Source organism: Onychomys torridus, chromosome 23, assembly GCF_903995425.1.
Source record: "Onychomys torridus chromosome 23, mOncTor1.1, whole genome shotgun sequence".
Lineage (NCBI taxonomy): Eukaryota > Metazoa > Chordata > Mammalia > Rodentia > Cricetidae > Onychomys > Onychomys torridus.
In genome coordinates, this window is record NC_050465.1 from 46,869,107 (window position 1) to 46,884,005 (window position 14,899).

The 14,899-nt window shown below is 38.3% G+C and overlaps 1 protein-coding gene across 1 annotated transcript in view; it reads left to right on the forward strand.

Annotated features, from left to right (window-relative positions):
• Nucleotides 1-14,899, forward strand: part of Pard3b (par-3 family cell polarity regulator beta) — a 993,910-nt gene that overhangs the window by 438,033 nt on the left and 540,978 nt on the right. Inside the window, 1 exon segment of the mRNA XM_036173329.1 lies at nt 1,480-1,589. Coding sequence (XP_036029222.1) covers nt 1,480-1,589 — 110 coding nt within the window.

Below are 14,899 nucleotides of genomic sequence, written 5' to 3' on the forward strand. Positions count from 1 at the left end.
CTTCCTGTTCTCCCAGTTTCTTTGGGATTTTAAATATAATGAACTTTTTCTGAGAATATTACATCTAGACCAACTCTTCTCTTCATGCTACTGATAATTTATGTGTTTAACATGAAAGAAACGCCGCCTATAGGTCAACTGAAGAAGTGAAAAATTAATATGAGACTGAATTTTAAGGAACTTTTTCCTTCTAGTCCGGTTTATTTTTCAAATTTTCTTGAAAAAACAATTGCCAACTGTACAGTCTAACAGTTATTTTTAACATTGTTGAGAGGGAGGAAGTAAAGAATAATGTGATAGAGTGTCTATTAATAAAAAAGAGCAAGAAAAAGTATGTGGGGTTTTTAAATACATTTTGTCATGATGTCTCTATCTTTAATAGCATGTTAATTAATGTATTATGAAAAGTTTTTGTTTTCCGAAAAGCAACTTCTGTATAGAAAAGGGTAAACATGCTAGTGACTGTTTTGTACAGAAGAAAAAAAAGAATGTTGTAGTACATATGAAATCTGTTTGGTAAATAACTTAAGACAGGGATGAAATTTTCCTTTATGCTGAAGTAACTATTGAAGTTTGAAATGTTATTTTCAGAATGTTGATAAATGAGACATTGCATTCAACTGTTTTTCACTCTTTTCTCAACAATATACAAATAAAGTTAATTTTCCTGTGAGAGTAACTTTTAAACCACAAAGAGGTTTTTTTCTTTACATTTTTCTCTATAGTAGCCAATCTTGTATGAAGCAAATTATTTCAGGCCTAATTGCAGTGAGCATGGTTAGGTTGCTAGCCCTGCTGAGGTTGAATTGCATTTGAACTTCCTAATCTTTTTTTCAGAATTTAATAACTGACTCAAATATTTAATAGTGGGAGCTTTTATTAAGTTAAAAAGAAATCAGAATATATTTTTAGAAGAACTAACTTATTTTCTTTATCAGTTTTGTCTACTTTAGGGGAAAAAGAACAGAATGGAACCAATCCCTTTGTATACTTAAATAGACATTAATGCCATAAGCCCAAAGCATGATTTCATTCAGTCTATCACTGTTCAGAAGGTTTGGGAGGCATCAAATGGCAGTAATAACTATGCTTCCAGGTCTACTGAATAGCAGATTACATTGGATGTTTGAACTTGTTCATTAGTCTTCTCCATAATTATTCTTTAAAACCCCATGTGCTTCTGAGGACAGCTCTTAGATCCCCCACTCTCTGGTCTTGCATCACCAAACAGTTAAATGCAGTGTCAGGTTTTAAAATGCAGGTAAGGTTGGAGGAGGGTTGGAAGACTGAGTGCATGTATGCTGTCTCACCTAGAGATGCCCAACAAGCATTTGGTGGATTCATTTACAAGTCTCCTTAGAAACGGAATGGTGAAACATGAAAGTGTGTTTTAAACCCTTTTAATTAAAATGCATTGTACCATGTATTTTCTTCTCCCCAGGGTTCATTCAACCTCTGACCTCTTATTTTGTCCTGCAGGCACTCCACTGCTGGTGAGGAGAAGCAGTGAACCAGCACCAGGGCCACATGCTGATGCCCAGGCCAGCGCTGCAAGCCCGAGTGGCCAGAGTTTGAAACCTGTTGTTCCGGTAGGTGTCTTACCATTCTGTGAAGGATCTGAGTTTCTGTGAAGGATCAAAGGACCTTGCCCATCAACACCAAAGAGCTGAGAATTAGATATAGGCCCTTTGATAAAATGCAAAGTAGTGGTTATAAAAATAGATAGCATGGTCTGGTAGTAGTATATAGTTACAGCGATAGCCATTACTTACATAGAACTGATTACATGACATGACAAACCCTGTTCAAATCCTCATTTAAATTTCTACATGTAAGTAAGGGTAAGTTTTAATCTCCATTTTCCTGATAAAATGTGAGGCAAGGAGGACCTTCAGGACACATAGCTATTTGTTCAAGGACACGTAGCTAGGACATGGGAGACCCAGGAACTGAACCAAGTGTTCTGGCTGCAAAGGCCTGTTTCCAGTCAGCGTATGACCTTGCTTTATGCTTGTTGTCTTCCTGCTTCAGAATGTCAAAGTCTAGATCGGTGTATTTTCAGTGATTTAGCAGAATGCGTTGTAAGGCAGAACAACGTGAATGGTGAGAGTCTGAGCTCCCAATTGCATAAATACATGAGGCCAGCATTGGAGTTCTAGAATTCAGCATTGAAGTTGAAGGAATACAAGCTCGAGAAGAAAAAATACTTCTGAGACAACATACTTGTAACTGCTATATTTATGACTGATACATTAAGTGAAAAATTACTTCCAGGAAAGGTATTTCCCATCCATCCACATAGACTGTGGAGTGTGTTCTTTACATTGTCAGTTGGTCTGAAGATCTGTAATGGTGGTTCATCCATGCAAATAGCCTGTGCGTTAAACGTTGGCTAATGACCATGCATGTCATCACAAAGAACAGCCTCCAGTAATGTAACCACATTTTCAACTCTCCTAAAAGCCAGTCCGTGTCTCATTCCAAGTCTCACTTTCGAGCACTTTATGAAAGATGGATATCAGGGTGATGGATGGGCTAAGACAATTCTCACAGTTTGGTATCATTTTGTTTTCAGGAACCAGTGCCAAAGTTTATAAAATGGGGGGGGGGGAGGCTGTTATGCTGCATTATTGAATATTTGCCTGTCAATTAGGATTTTCCCAATTTTTGCACATTTTTTTCCTTAAAGTAATACCTTTAAAGAATTTTAGATGCAATGTTATCTTATTATCCTGTTTAAAACTCTGGATGCTTGAAATGGCTCAGTGCTTAAGAGCACCTTCTCTTTTAAATATATATTTTATGACTTATTTTTTATATTTTGATATAATGACATCATTTCCCCCTTCCCTTTCCTCCCTCCAAACCCACAACATACCTCTCCTTGTTCTCATTTTAATTCATTAGCTCATTTTTTCAATTGTTGTGTTACACACACACACACACACACACACACATCCTGCTCAGTCTGTGTAATGCTACTTGTACATGTGTGTACATTTTCAAAGCTAACTCTTTGATCCTGGATAGGCCATCGACCATGTCCCCAGCTTCCAGCATTCTTTGCTTGGCCATAGTTCCTCCTGTGGGTTGACGCCCCATGGTGCTCCCCCATCCACTTTGGCGTGTCTCTTGGTGCATTCCTTGTTCAGCTCATCTTCAGCGGCCATGCTGGAGAGCACCTCCTTCCCTCACAGGGGGCTCTGTTGGGACCGCCAGCTCCTGGGAGTTCAATGCCTCTGCAGGGGCATCACTCATATGCATGTGTCAACACATATAATCACATATTTAAAAATAAAAATAAAATCTTAAGAAAAAACCTCTGCTCTTTGGAGAAGTATATTTGAGAGAACATTAATACAAGTTGGCTGTGTTTGATCGGCTTTAGTGATGAATACGGAGAAAGCCAGTGTTTGGTATTTTGTGGAGATTTTGTTTGTTTTCATTTCATTTTCAATATGCAGTGATTGAGACCAGGTTAAGTCTAAATATATTGAATTGGGAAAAGAGAATGCTATAAGTATGAGAAAGTTTACATAAACAAGAATAAGTACAATTTAATGCATATTTTATGATGTCTATATACCCTAAAATGAGTCTGTCTGATTAATGTGTTATCACTGTTTGAATGTGGAAAATCCACCCACATATATTTGTTTGTATCACATAGACTCAGTACTTAGAACAATTGAAATAACATAAATATGACTTTCTCTTAGAGAAAGTTAGGGCTCCCATCTTTCTAATAGTGTTATCCAAATATGACCGCAGGGAATTCTAAGTTGGGTTGTGTAGTTGGATGATTTAGTATTACTAGCAGAGATGTGTATTCTAATTTCAGGGAAAAATACTACCACTCACAACGCTTGTACCTTGCCTTGATGTGGGTTACAGGGCTGACATGCCTGCACATCAGCAGAAGAAAGGAAAGCATACATTGCCTTTTCTTCCATAGTAGGCTATGTGTGTGGTGCTGAGTGCAGACTGAGGCCTGAAAGACATGAACTTGGAGCAGGACTGGAGCACCTGGGCTTCTCTTGCTTCAGTTATACAATAATCTCTGTGGATTGTGTGATTCACAGTGTTCCAGGAGCACATGCTATGCCGTGCTTTTCTGTGTGTAGAGCCAAGTGCATGGAAGGGCCTCAGTGTGCATGCTTTGGATTAGAAATGAAAGATGCATATAAGCCAAGAGGAAAATCTTAGAGTTTCCGATCAATAAACAAGCTTTATTTAATAATTAACCTAACCCAGCCAATCTTCCTGTTACCTATTACCCACCCTTCAAAACTCTGTATTTTTTATGATGTTTATTTAGTCTGCCTAACTCAGGAGACCGATACTTTAATTGCCCTGTCATAAGAACTGTAGACAGTGAGTAGAGATTCTTGAGTGGGTGTCTATTTCCACTTAGAAGAAAACATCATTTGTGTGTGTGTGTGTGTGTGTGTGTGTGTGTGTGTGTGTGTGTGTCAAAAGTATTATTAAGTACTTTTTGTTGACTCTGTGCTCAAATATGTTTGCTATCTTTGATTGAATAAACTATATTATTAAATTATTTTAATTTTTATTTTTCTAAATGTGGTTAATAGCAAACTATAAATTACATTTATGGTTCTTATCGCCTTTATATTGGGTTGTGTTCCTCAAGAGAGAAGTAAAATTGGGTATAAACTAATGAACTGAGTTGAGACCCTAGGAGAAGTTCTCTGAGCCCCACATCATCTCTCGAGTGTCAGTATGATCAGTTGTCACCCTGGCTCCTTCCTATGGGACAGTGCGGTGCCCGCACTGACTCTGTGGAAACCCAGGCACAGATACAAATCCCGTGGTTCTAGATGTCCCCGTGAAGTTGCTATCAGTATTTGCTCAGGGATGAGATATTGGCTTTCCGGGCATTAACATGGGAAAAGCACCACCACAGACGACCTTACACAGCTGTTTTTTCATGACAAGGACCGTAGGAGTTCAGGAAGTGTGGATTGCAGACTTGGGCTCTTTCCCAGATCTCACATACCAAAATTCTACTGGAAGTGTTACCTGTAGCAGCTCCATTCCTCCGATTGGATAATTATTCCCGGGAAAGGAGAGTTCCTCACAGCCCACAGCCTAAGATCCTGAAGAAGGAACACTTGACTCATTTGGCTGTGTTGAAGTACTGCCTTTAAAGTGACAGCTGACATCTGTCGTTTTTTAGCTGTACTTCATTAGGCTCACCCCAGTTAGAATGTGCTACGCTGATGCCCAGAGATGTGCTGTGCCATTTGGAAAAGTTAGAAAAGCCGAGCCTGTCTGACTGATTGAATTATTACAAATGGGTTATTTCAGAGGTACACTCACAGGCATGTTGGACTTGCAAAACAGAGCCAAATAAGAAAGTTTGGGTTCGCTGCCAATTTCAAATTCTATGTGCTGAAGATCCACCAAATTTCAGTTTTCATTACTTAAAGTACCATCAGATGAACAGCATGGAAATTTGATTCTCTGCTTCCTCTTCATACCACAATAGTATAGCTACTAATGTCCAAGCAGCAGTACCTTTTCATCTTCCAAGACAGTGGCCAACCACATTCTCTTGATGCTTCTGAACTGAAGAAAGGCAATCCTGGGGACAGGATATTGTAGTGAGACTTTTCCTATGGGAAGCCTTTCCTTCCCTTGATTGCAACCTGGTGTTCTTTCTTGGCTTAAGGGCATACCATAAAACCAAGCCCTTGAAATTGATGTTCCTAAATTTGCAAATGGAACTCTAAACACATGTGATATTTCCCCCTTAATATCCGGTTAACTAATATAGGTGTTTGTGTTTTAATGAGTGTTTATATCTTCCATTTAATCCTTAAGGCATGCTGATCCTGCAGAGTGACTAAATTAAAAAGTAGATTCCTGAAATGTATAGTACTGTGGTTGTTCTATGAGAGTAAAGGATCATGCTCTAAACCTGTTACTTGTTATATTAGCAAAAGTGTGTGTGTGTGTGTATGTTTGCACGCACGCACACGCTCATGCACATGCACACATATTTACATCTGACCTTTAGAAGTTGATGTCCATATTATATACATTTTTTAAAATTAAGTAGTCAGTTCAGGTGTGTTAAAGTAGAGGGCAATGGATGGTTTCAGGGGTGTAATGTCTCTCTGAAGTTACATGTTCTGGTGCAGGATGGGCATGGGACTCACCATTCTCTAGAATTTAGAAGAACAAAATATTAAGATGAGAAGCCCCATTATTTAGTGTTAAATAGTACAGGGAACCACACAACTCCTTGACTCTTCAGACTGATGCTGATTAAGCAGTAGAGAGTTTCACCCTCTCCTTGCAAAGATCCATTAAATAACTAAGGTTATTTCATCATGTTATCATCTTTCCTACCTAACAGAAATAAATTCACGATTTTAAAGTGGTTATTTTTTTCTCTCTCTCTTTTTTTGCTCGAAGAGCCACACATACCTGTTTATTTGATAGCAACATGATTGCTCGATACTCTAAGGTTAAGATTCTGGGAGAGGGATGCGGGCCGGCTATGGAGGATACCCTGGGAGAAATATTTCCAGTTGTCAGCAATGTTGTATTGGTGGATAAGTAGAAATCCAACCAGTCTTTGGAGATTTGGGTGTGTTTGATCAGCAAAGATACTGACAGGTGGTACTGGTGGGAAGTATTTCCAGTGAGCAGCTGCATTCTTCTTACCTCTTGTATATATCTGTGGATTGAGAAATGAACTATTGCATATCTCTTTCCAAGCATGTCAATATATTGAAGTTATATTAGATGTTTCCCCCTAGATCAAATTTTCTCAAATCCATGAACAAAATCATTGGGATATTACAGTTAAAGTTGAGTGCCTTGTTTGTTGGGATAAAAATCTGAAGGGGTTTGGTTGTGGACTGTGGGTCATACAACCAAACCAGCTAAACATGATCTGCCTTTCTTAGTGATTATTCTAAGTCTACACATAATGAAAATATGAGTGAGTTTACATCAAAGCCCAACTTTAGATTTAGTAAACATTCTGGACACACAAATCTTATTTTCTATCCATTAGATAGTACAGCTACACAGAGCTGTAGAAGCTCAAGACAGAAGACTGCTGGGGTTGGGGGGATCTGAAGGAAGGCAATATCCATTGTATTTCAGCCAGGAGCGTTGGATGCTGTGCAGCCAAAGGAAGGAGAAATACCATGTAATATATAATTGTATTATTTAGAGATATTGAATCCTACGAAAGGTTTTTCTTTCTCTCAGTTTTTTTCTTTTTTTCTGACACAGTGATTTAATAATAGTCCTGGCGTTTGAAACTCCAGCTGTTCACGCTGTGTGCTGATAAGAGTTTGAAGACACACTGCAGCGATGGTTTTCATATGGCTTTGTTTTAAGAGACAATGCTGCCAACCAGTGTTTCACAAAGCCAAATGTTGACTAACTTTGGCAAGTTTAGGCAGCTTAATTTCTAAAGCTGTATGCTTAGAGACTAGGGTTCAGGTACAGAAGAGGGAGAGGCCCCATTTATTCTGTAGCAGAGTTTTTCACGGTATTTTGCACAGGTTGATTTATAAAAAAAAAAAAAAAATGGGTTAGCCGAATGTCTGCACCATGACAAGACAAGGACCCTGAGAATTGTGACCCCTGTTCAGGCACATGCCTCTGTATCACTTGCTTTGGGTCTCATTTAGAACTACAAACAAAAAATTCACTATTTGAAGTCTGTTTCAGAAACGAAAAAAGCCAACTATCTTCTTGTGTTGTTTAGACAGGATCTAAGTGTAATGCTGAGTTTTGCTTTCATATCAAAATACATTGATTGACTCTTTAGATATCTTGTGCTGCATGCCATTAGGAAAGCTCAAGACATTACTCCTCTCTGCAGGAGACTTAGATCCCCATTAAGAAGACCAAATTCAAAGCAGTTCAACAGCTCTATCAACCTGAGCATGTATCAGATTGCCAGATCTTACATTTTAACCATCAGTTAAATAAATGCCCGTTCCTTGCCTACGCTCTATATGTTGGCTGTCCATTTCATTTCCTTAAACCCTGAAGGGAGCTGCCATGGTGGGTGTCTCTGGTAGCTCCCATCTTCCTGCAGTATGACTACCTCTTGGCATGTCTGCACATTGCCAAAACTGCAGGCCTGTCAATGTGTTCAAGTCCCCATCTGTAGTACCAGGCACATGGTGAGTTATAAAACTTCCATTCTGAGATGGGTAAGGTGAAATCAATGCAACAACCTTTAAGTGGCTTTAGCTCATTTGGTAAGTTGGGACGTTGGACATGTGTGCACATCTGTTTGTGTATATGCATATGTACATACATATGAATGAATTGGATTAGGAAAGTCCTAGTTTGACACGGTATTCTGTCCCCAAAATAGTTTCAATTGAGGATTTCCTGCTTTAGAACACCCTGTTACCCTGTGTTGGCAAGTCAAAAGAAATGTCTACGCACAACTTCTCTGCTACATATCAAAATATCGCCTGGCAGCTGAGGTCAGCAATTTGGAGACTCGGACTTACTTCATTTTAGAATTTTAGCAATGAGTTGGTTCAGAGAATAAGTAGAAATTTTAGGGAGAGAACAAGCCATTGTTATTCTGCATGTGAATTGTTATAGAGGCTAATTTTACAAGTAAACCACAAAGAAAAACAGAATAGAAATTAATACCGAAGTGGTAGACTCAGTTATTTGGACTTTATTTTTTTTTGTCAACCAAATTGTGAATTCAATAATATAAAGTTAGTGATCTCATCAGTTATAGGGTTATACTTTTCAAATAACTCAAAGAAACTTTTGATTTGAACTTGGCTTCATTTCTCATACCAGTGCATTTACAGATGTTTCTTTCCATTGTTTCTTCTAACCCATCTTTCTTAATAGGTTTTCCTAGTTTTGATTGATATACAAGAAAATAAAAATACTTCTGGAATGTGGGTTAATTAGAGAATTGGGAACATTCACAATGTGCTTTGTGGCAAAACCCAATGAGTATAACAGTGTCACATTAGTACTCGGGTCAGACCCAGTCTGATGGTGCCTGTTTGACATTTACTTAGATGTTCAGCTTTTCTGAAGATCAGGATCCTAGACTCTGAATTAGTAACACTGTAACCCTGAACGAACTAGTTAAACTATGAATGATTCTCTCCTAAAATGTGTGTAACTAAAAATAATAGTAAGAAACAGGAAAGCTATACAAACTTCAGTCGCCATTATTGATTTAAACCTCCAAATTAATGAATTCTGGGCTCCAGACATGAGTTGCTAACCTTGATTAGAATGGATCCAACTTTAAATTTCATTCTAATGTCTTAAACTTCACTGATGTCAATGAATTTTTCCATGTAAGACACCAGTAGTCTGTGTGTATTTGCCAAGTAAATAATAGAGATGAACCTTTAAAATAAAATCCTGAACACCCATACAGAGGCAGCATCATAGAATCCTGTACACACACACACACACACACACACACACACACACACACACACACACACTCAGTGAGAGAGCTGACATTAAAGTCAGAAGTCTAAAGCCAAGTAGCCAGGTTTGTCTAAGGTTAAAGTCAAGGTGGAGAGCTGTGGAGTTAGTTTGGATTTTGGTGTTGTTTGTTTGTTATCTGTTCTCTTCCATGCAGACCTTTCATGCTGAAGGCATTTTCTAAACATCCATGGGATGGACTGAAAGGGTTAATGGAAGTTCTCCCTCGAGAAGCAGCAAACTTCTGGGAGGAAGAGAGAACTTTCTCTTTTTTCCTCAAGCATGGCAATCTTCATAGAGCTCTCTTCAAATGAGGAAATTGTTTTTTCTTCTTGAAACATAAACTCTTCTGAAGTGTGAGTTTCATTCTGGCTTCTGCTTTCAAAGAGAAGTTAGTAACAGAATGACATTGTACAGACATTAAACATGACTTCTCTTTCTCAGGAGGGAGCCCCTTCCCTAATAGCCCTGTGTCATAAAGTAGAGTTCTGATGTAGATGAATCACATTTTAAAAGTCACTACTGTGTGTGTTTTAGGCTTGTGGAAACATGTAACATCCTCATAAGCAGCGTGTGGCTTGTCACAGTGTCGCTTTTGATGTCTGATTAGGTGATCATGGGGACATCTGGAGTGAGTTAGGTTTGAAGTGACTATTCTGAGGTAATGGAGGACACAAAGCCTTGACAGTGCTAAGCTTTTTTTTGTTGTTGTTGTTTGTTTGTTTTTCCAATGAAAAGTTTTTTTTTAATCTTTACCTGATTTTGGGGGGCCTTCTTTCCAGACAGATCTCCCTACGTTTTAAATAAGAATGGATGAGTGGCATTTGTTGCAAAAAAAAAAAAAAAAAAATCATAAAGGCTCTTTGTCGTGGGAAAGAAATGGCAGCTAATACATCTGAAGTCAGAGCTGACTAACTTATTACAGGGACTGATGTCTGTACTTCCTCTGCCTTTAATTTCACTCCCTGCCAATCAAACCAGCCTTCTTCATGGTAACATATAGATAAACTGTATTTCACATTCAGCTCCATTCTTACGGTGATCCAAAGAAAAGCAAGAAGTCATGGAAGCAGCTAATACTGTTTAGATTGTGATTCTGTGTGTTGAGAGCGCTCATTGAGAGCTTACTCATTAATACAGCCAAAATTGTATCTGTGTAGTCTCAGAATATGAGCAGTGTGTAGAGGTGGTATAATTTCCAGAGAGGTCCCTTATGCCAAGTGTTTGGGATGAAAAATGTTTGGGATTTAGTATAATTCTGGACTTTGAAATATTTTCAAATATACCATGAGCTATCTTAAAGACTAGGCCTAATACTAAACATTAAATTTATTTGTTTCCTAAGCACCTTAGATACACAGCTAGGAGCAATTGTACGCACTATTTTTGAACAATCTGCTTTTTTGCTGTAGCCTATCACAGGAATTGAGGTGTGAGTTTTTCCACTTGGATTATCAGGTTAGAGATGCTCAGTCAATAAAACACAGCTCCTTATTTATTTATGACTAAAACTACTATTTATCTATAATAGGTGGGTACACACACACACACACACACACACACACACACACACACACACACACACACACACACACACCACATGATCTTCTGCCTTAAAATCTCTTACCTTCTCAGATGCTTCCAGAAGCGCTATTCCATTTCCTGTTATGACTTCTGTGAAAAGCTCTTTCCTTTTGATGCCATGGAGAGATGTGCATCCTATTTGCCATCTTCAGCACGTGCAGCCTTTATGTCAGGGCCTCCATCATCGCTACCTCTAGAGGTCTTCATTTTACAAAACTGAATTCTGAGGCCAATAGACAATGAGTCTTGATCTCAACCAGCCCCTCAACCACAGTTTGGCCTGTTCTCTTTCTAGTTTTGAAATCTTTGAAAGCTTATGGAAAGGAATTGTGCAGTAACTCTTTGTTTGACTAGCTGGTTTTTGTTAAGTTTGCTGTCCTCAGGCTACGTTTCCTGTAGCATATGTCTGTTTGAAGCTGAATTAGTATCCTATCGTTCGTGTATATGATATTTAGAGGATTCTGTTGTTGGAAATTAGAACATTTCTAACTCTGCCCATTGGGTCCAGTGCTGCTATGGGCACATGTGTATCATGGTCAGGTCCTTGTCTGTAGCAGGGTATGATAGCACACACTGCACTCCCCAGACTTCAGGAGCTGAAACAAGAGTCTCAAACAAAAATGTAAGAAGCAAGCTACATCCATCATATCCACACGTATAACACAGATGAGGTCCCAGTTTTCATCCTTTCTCCTTCTAAACAGAAGTAGAATTTCTGGATCATATGGTTATTCTGATTATTACTATTATATGATATTATTATTCCAATTTTCACTTTTTAAAGAAATTATTTTTCTCAGACCATTTTACTTTCTGATTTTTTTTTGTAAATAGCCATCCTAATGAGTAAGATATTATCTGGTTTTTGATTTGTACTTCCATAATGATTAATGATGTTGAGCATCTGCTGAAATGATTCATGGTCATTTATATATCTTTGGTCTTTATATTCTTTTATCTGAGTTTAAGTGGGGTTCTCTGCTTTCCTTGTTGAGTTTTAAGTGTGCCCTATAGATTTTGAATATTAATTCATTATTGGCTATATGATTTGCAAATACTTCTTCCTTTTCACTTTATTGATTGTATTTTAGGGAAGAAACATAACTGTCATTACATTCAGGCTTTCTGGTATTTTTCTTTTGTTCTTTGATATTGGAGAAATCAGCATCTGTTACTTCTAATACAAAGATTTTTCTCTGCATTTTCGTCTATTGGTGTTATAGTATTAGCTCATTCATTTAGGACTTTGACCCATTTGTAGTTAATTTTCATAAATTATGAAAATGTCATTGTTTTGCACATCAATATTCAGTTTCCTCAACATTGTTTGTTAGAAATATCCTAAAATGTATATTGAATATCATGTGGAGGAAAAATTTATGAACTATACTTATAAGAGACTAATATCCAATACACATATGGAAATAAAACAATTCAGTAGCAAAAGCTAATAATAAAATAAACAGTTAAAAAATAAACAATAGTCATAAATAGATATTTCCCAAGAGAAGACATAGATGGACAAGATGGAAACACATGCATGAGCAGATGATTAAGGTCTAGAGAGATGGTTCCATCTGCTCTTCCAGTGTTCAATTCCCAGCACCCACAGGGCAGCTCACAGCCAATTTTATGGTCTCCAGTGCCTTCTTCTGGCCTCTCTAGATATCATGCTGGCATGTAGTGTACTTCTGATACATGCTCATAAAACACACACATAATATAAAAATAAATAAATGGGAAATGCAAATGAAAACTGTGGTGAGGTGCTGCTAGGATCTAGGATGGCACACTCCTGAATTCCTAGCACTTGGAAGGTTAAGGTAAGCAGAGGAGCTCAGAGCTGAGCTCTACAATTAGATTCAATGGGATTCCATAAAAAGGAGGAAGAGGAGGAGGAGAGCACTAGTGGGAATATGAAGCAAATCCTTACATATTATTGGTAGGAATGTCAATTTCAAAACAATCATTATGAAAAACACCGTGATTTCCTCAGAACTTAAAGCTACGCCATTAGATGAACCAGAAACATCCAAAGAAGCAAAAGCAGTATGTTAAGAGTGGTATACATGCCTGTGTTTGTTACAGCATGTTTCCCAGTACTTCAGAAACAGAAACAACCTAAGTGTGCCTAGCCTGTGGTCTTTAACCCAGCTGCCCTGGTAGCAAGAGGAGGAAGACCACAATTTCAAGGCCTGCCTATGCTACAGAGTGAGACCAAGAGCAGGCTGAGGATACAGCTTAGAGGAACAATGTTTGTCTAGCATGCATAAGGGCCCTAGCTTCACTCTTCAGTACTGAAGGACAGACAGACAGGTGAAAACGGACTGATATGCTTTAGGGGTATAGATAATTGGTAGCACACTTGTCTGCCATGTGTAGTATCCCAGGTTTAATTCCCAGTATTACCAAAAACAATGTCCTACATTTCCATTAAATGGATGGACAAAGAAACTGCTGGTGTCTTTGTGCAATGGAAAGCTATGCAAACACAAAATGATGAAACCCTCTCACTTGTTACAAGATAGATAGGAGTCAAGCTGTTAAGTGAAAGAAGCCCAGTGCTTCACTAGTACCAGGAGTCTAGAATAGTTAAGAGTGGTAGGCACCAAATGCTGGAGCAGAGAGAAAGAGAGAGGCAGAGCTGAAGAAATGTTGCTCAAGAGGTACTAAGTTGTAGTTACATTGGAGTTGGAAGTTTCAATGTTCTTTTACATAGTGGGATGACTATAGATAATGGTGATTTCATTAAATATATCCAAAGATCTGGAAGAGAATATTTTAAGTATTGCAGTATAAAGAAAAAATAAATGCTTGAGAAAACATGCCTACACTGATCTGAACATTACACAATTTACACATACAGTGCCTACACCATTTAGACATACATGTATCAACATCAAGTGCAGCCTCATTTATAATTAGTGTATGTCAATTAAAAGACCGTCCTCCCCTACACTGAAGGATTGTGACAGCCTTCTTGAAGATTACTTGACTTTATATGCAAAAGTTTACTTCTTCGAGGTTATTGATACAGCATTTTTTGTCTAATCTCTGGTTTTCTACTGAGCATTAACTCCAGCAAAAGGACATGAGGGCCCCATGTGTGTCCCTCTCTATTTTCCATATACATTTCTTTCTCTGTTCCTTTGCTCAACTATTGGCTCACAGACCAATACTGATTTCCCTTTTCTCACAGTGAATGTTTCTAGATTAACTTCATAAGCAAGTACAGCACTCGTTCTTGCCCACCTCTCTGTCTCTCTTGATTCTCTCCATTCTAAGGTACTCGTGTTCATCCTTTCCACTGGACTCTTCCTCATTATGCCCTGAACTCCCTCTTAAGCTACATTTTTTCCATACTTGGAACATAATCCTATAGCTCAAGAGCAAAGGTACTTAGAAAAGGTTTGCAGAAGGAGAGAAATTTGAGGATAAAACTGTTCAAATTCCACTTTAGTTGCATTGACCTGCATTCTGTTCCTGCCAGCAAGGGGGCATGTATTACCATCCCCGGGTCGTGGGGGGAAGGGTTTGTCTCAGTCAATTCCATGTTCATACCAGGTGTTGAAAAGGTTATATACAGGTACTCTTTGATATACAGCCGTGTTACAAGTCAGTCACCCCATGGTGAACTGAAGATATTGACAGGCAAAATGCACTTGATACCCTGATCTTCAGAACTTGATGGTTTGGTCCAGTCTTAAGCATGCTCAAAGATTCTCATTAGCCCACTGTTGAAGTTATATAACACTCATTCCGTAACACACTGTTGAGTATTCCATGTGCTGGATGCTGCAATCCCACAAAAACGTTTACAACACAGTGGAACAGCAAG